The sequence below is a fragment of the Lolium perenne genome, chromosome 5 (genome assembly GCF_019359855.2).
Source record: "Lolium perenne isolate Kyuss_39 chromosome 5, Kyuss_2.0, whole genome shotgun sequence".
Classification (NCBI taxonomy): domain Eukaryota; kingdom Viridiplantae; phylum Streptophyta; class Magnoliopsida; order Poales; family Poaceae; genus Lolium; species Lolium perenne.
The window spans coordinates 132,276,682-132,281,266 of NC_067248.2; the positions used below are offsets into that span (position 1 = coordinate 132,276,682).

The 4,585-nt window shown below is 46.1% G+C and overlaps 1 protein-coding gene across 1 annotated transcript; it reads right to left on the reverse strand.

Moving 5' to 3' along the window:
* Positions 1-836: 836 nt before the first annotated feature.
* LOC127304813 (probable sugar phosphate/phosphate translocator At5g25400) lies at positions 837-2,238 on the reverse strand. The gene has a single exon (XM_051335393.2). The coding sequence runs from the start codon at positions 2,173-2,175 to the stop codon at positions 1,054-1,056; it is 1,122 nt and encodes a 373-aa protein (XP_051191353.1). The 5' UTR covers positions 2,176-2,238; the 3' UTR covers positions 837-1,053.
* Positions 2,239-4,585: the final 2,347 nt, after the last annotated feature.

A 4,585-nucleotide genomic window follows, 5' to 3' on the forward strand; every position in this document is an offset into this window, starting at 1 on the left:
AAAGAAAAACTTCTTCGTAGCCATTAGGCCGGCCCAGAAATGCAAGTCCCTAGGTTTCCATAGAATTTGGGATAACACTTTCTCGCCGATGTACTTTCTCTTAATGAGTGTCTACCATACCTCATCTTCAATAAGAAGCTTAAACAGCCATAGTAAGGCTGAGTTTTTTTTTTTACCTCAAGGTCATGAACACCCAACCCACCTTGATCTTTGGATGACATACTATACTCCATTTAACCAGACGATATTTCTTTTTCTCGCTATCTCCTTGCCAAAAGAATCTCGATCGATAATAATCGAGCTTGTGTAGCACACATTTAGGCAAAAGCAAGAAACATATGACCATATTAGTAAGTATTGAATTAATGAGTACTAGTCTTCCTCCTAGGGATAAAAAAAATAACTTTTCAACTACTGAGATGCTTCTGAAGTCTTTCCTCCACTAGTTTTCATTCAGCAATTGTTAATCTTCGATAATGGATTGGGATCCCCAATTAACTAATAGGAAACTGACCTTGTCCAAAACCAAACAATTCCGCGTATGCGGCTACTGAATCCCACGTTGCGCATAAAACAAAACAATTCACTTTTATGAAAGTTTATTTTGAGACCCGTCAATTGCTCAAAAGTTGTCAAGTGAGATTTCGTGCTTTTTCGAGATCATGTTTCATAAGTAAAATTGTATCATCGGCATATTAAAGGATTGATAGGCCACCATCAAGATGTGGAATCACCCCTCCAAAGAATAGTCTGAAAGCAATTTTATTTTATTTTTCGGGTTGTGTTGGGGTGTCGGTGGGGTACAAACGAATGATTTGTCAGAAAGAAAAAACGAATTGTAAAATTAGAAAATGCCGATGATTTGCATCTGGCTTAGAATGAAAAGGCTAAAGCTTACAAGATGATCTTGGATCAACTCGTAGCTATGGATATCCTACGGCTGGCGGCTGACAAAAATTAAAAGTAAGCAAGTATAGCACAGATAACAATAATCCTACACTTATTATTACTTGGAAATTATTAACTCTTGCAATCCTGCATCGGCCGGTGTCTTCAGTTCTTACGCGCAATGGCCTTGTCCTGCGTCAAAAGTCGCTTACCGGCCTCTGCATCCTCCTCCATGGCGGGCGATATGGAGGCCGCCTTCCTCTCGGCCTCCTTTGCCTTGAGCCCCTGCAGCTTGGCGTGGTTGTAGTAGGCTACGCCGAGGAAGGCGATGGCGTAGCCGGCGAGGTTGACGGCCGTGACGGTGTCCTTGATGACGGTCCAGGAGAATGCGATGAGGAGCCAGTCCTTGACCACCCCTGCCACGTTCATGGTCAGCGCGGACGTCTTCCCCACCAGCAGGAACACCGCCAGGTTGAGCGCGAACGCGCAGAGGGAGTTGGTCCCGAACACGAGCAGGTCGGGGCTGACAGTATTTCCCGCGGCGCGCAGCCTGGGCAGCTCGACGACCGTCCACGGCACGGCGAGGAAGAGCAGGCAGCAGGGCGCGATGTAGTAGAGCGAGGTGATGGGGTTGAGCTTGATTCCCCTGGAGGTGAGCAGCATCTGGATGAGCACGAGGCGCGTGGCCTCGGCGGCGACGGCGGCGAGCTGGAGCGTGACGCCGAAGACGTCGAAGCGCGCCTCCCCGAGCGCGGCGACGGCGACGCCCGCGGAGATGGCGAGCATGTTGAGCATGGAGGCCCTGCGGTAGGAGTCGGTGCGGAAGGCGACGGCGAGGGAGTAGACGGCGACGGGCATGAGCGCCTTGAGCATCTGGATGAAGGAGACGGAGAGGTAGATGTAGGCGGAGTTGGAGAACCAGAGGGACAGCGCGTACAGCGCGCCGATGGGCACGACGGTGGCGACGTAGAGGGAGGATGTCATGGGCGGGTCGGCGGGGAGGTCGACGAGGCGGAGGACGCGGACGAGCACGGCGGCGAGGGTGGCGCAGAAGGCCATGTGGATCATGGTGAGGGAGATGGGGAAGGGCCAGTCGTACATCTTGGGGTCCAGGATGTACTTGTTGTACACGATCACCGTGAAGCTCAGGCTGATCCACAGGGCCACGTACGCGTACGACAGCAGCACGGACGCCAGCACCGAAGTCGGTTGAGCCGTTGAGGACGACGGCGATGACTCGACGGCCATGGTGGCCGCGGGAGTCTTGGCGCTGCCATCGCCGCCCATTGGGACGAACAGGTGGAGGCGATGAGCTTTTGCTAGTGGTAGGGAAGGTGCCCAGCGGCCGTAGGGGAGAGCTTGATTTTGACTGGGAGACGCGCGGTTCGAAGTTTATTTAACACCGGCACAGATTTCGCTATCTTGGCGAAGCCGCGGGAGACGGAATCATGGAACCTTTGCGTGCATTGTGTTTCACTTACAGCAGACTTCACTTACAAGTGGCGACTTGTGAACGAATTAACTACGTCAACGAAATTGATCAGACTCACTTTGTTCGTTTTGTACGGAGGCCAATATCAATTTCCTCTCAAATATATAAATATGAATGCAATTTCTTTTTATACCATAACAATCGCATAGTTATAACATCTCAATCCTAAGTTCTTTTACTCAAATATAGCAGTAAACACATATATACTCCCTCCGTCCCAAAGTATGTTGCGTATATAACGTTTGACCTACTATATGGCAAAAAATTATTAAATCTAATGTGAAACGTAGATACAAAACTTCACTTTGACTAGATAGTATATGCAACATATTCTATAGAGGGAGTACATTGTCAAATTAGAGTAACACTAGAGAGTAGAGATCCTCCAATTCACCATTTCTCCCCAAAACAGCTCATAATCAACCCGCAAATCACTCCCTTTGTTTATGCCTCCAATTGGATTTAAGAGGGATAGGAATGGTTGGGAGACGAATAGCCTCCCGGATCTCACATACGAGAAGTTAGACCGTGTACTTATGGACTCAGATTGAGAACTAAATTCCCAATGATCATGGTACGGGCCCTACCACATATTGAAAGGTTGTCGGATCATGCTTCCATACTTTTAACCACCGGAACGCCTAGACCACCATGTAAACGTCAGTTTAAATTTGAACTTGGACGGTTGCACCGTGAGGATTTCTCTGATTTGGTTAAAAGGGTATGGGAGAAGCATGTCGCTTGTCTAAGTCACATCTAAAGGTGGAATAACAAATTACGCGCTACGCGCCGATACCTTAGTGGATGGGCAAGACATATGACAGGGTTGCTCAAAATGAGAAGTTCCGCTTGTCACCGGTTATTGATGACATTGAAGCAATCGCAGAGACAAGACTGCTAATGACACGAGATATTGAGATGAAAAATCAATCCAATGCCCAGTTAGTCAGCCTCTTACGCGAGGAGGAACTCAAATGTTACCATCGATCAAAGGCTCTTTTCGTACTAGAAGGAGATTCGAATGCGAGGTACTTTCATAATGTCACAAATGGTAGAACATGAAGAAGCTCATTCATTCTCTTGTACAAGATGAGGGGACGATTGAAGGACACGAGCAGCTCAAATCTTATATTGCAAATTATTATAAAGGTTTGTTTGGGGACCCTGTGGAATTTAACTCTCGATGGATGAATCCCAGGTTGATGACATACCTCAAGTTTCCGATGAGGAAATGCTATCCTTACTTCCTACTATTCCGTGCAGGAGGTAAAGAGGGTGGTTTTCCTGATGAAACACATTAAACTGCCAGGTTCTGATAATTTTTCAAATGAATTTTATCAAAATTTCTGGAAGATTATCAAAGTTGACTTGCTGAAGATTTTCGGCGTTGTCCATGCCAGACAACCAGAGTTTTTTTGCCTATAGTGAGATAATTTTGTTGCAAAGGTTAATGGGGTAGAAAGAATCCGACAATATAGGACGATCTTCCTTCTTAATGTTTGCTTCAAGATTTTCACGCAAGTTGCTACTATTAGGCTTAATTCTACGGTTGATCATGTAGTTCTCCCTACTCATACTGCCTTCAAGCAAGGAAGATATATCTTGGATGGATTTGTAACCTTGCATAAGACAGTCCATGAGTAACATCATAAGAAGATGAACAGCATCATCGTAAAGATCGACTTTGAAAAGACTATGATAAAAAAAAGTGGTCTTTTCTTCAGCAAACACTCAGAATGAAAAGTGTTTCTCATGAGTGGCAGTGTGGCACACGCTAATCCATAACTTTGTTTCTAAAGGAAGCGTTGCCATCAAAGTCAACAATGACATTGGTAGATACTTCGAGACGAAAAAGGGTTAAGACAAGGTGACCCATTATCACCCATGCTATTTAATATAGTGGTTGATATATCAGCTATGATTATCGAGTGAGCAAAAGCTGATGGGCAAATTGAAGGGGTTCCCCATCTTGTTGATGGTGGGCTATCTATCTTTCAGTACGCCGATGATACGATTCTCTTTATGGAACTGTTATCACCAGAATTTGACCGAATCAGAGGTGGGCCGCGATCAAGATGGGCTTGAAGAATATACATGGAAGAATATACGTGAATCGGCCTTGTATGCAAAGTTTGGGCTAGTTTGCCCGTATATCTGTAATATAGTAGGATACGTGTTGATTAGATAGAGTTTGGCTCGTGCCCG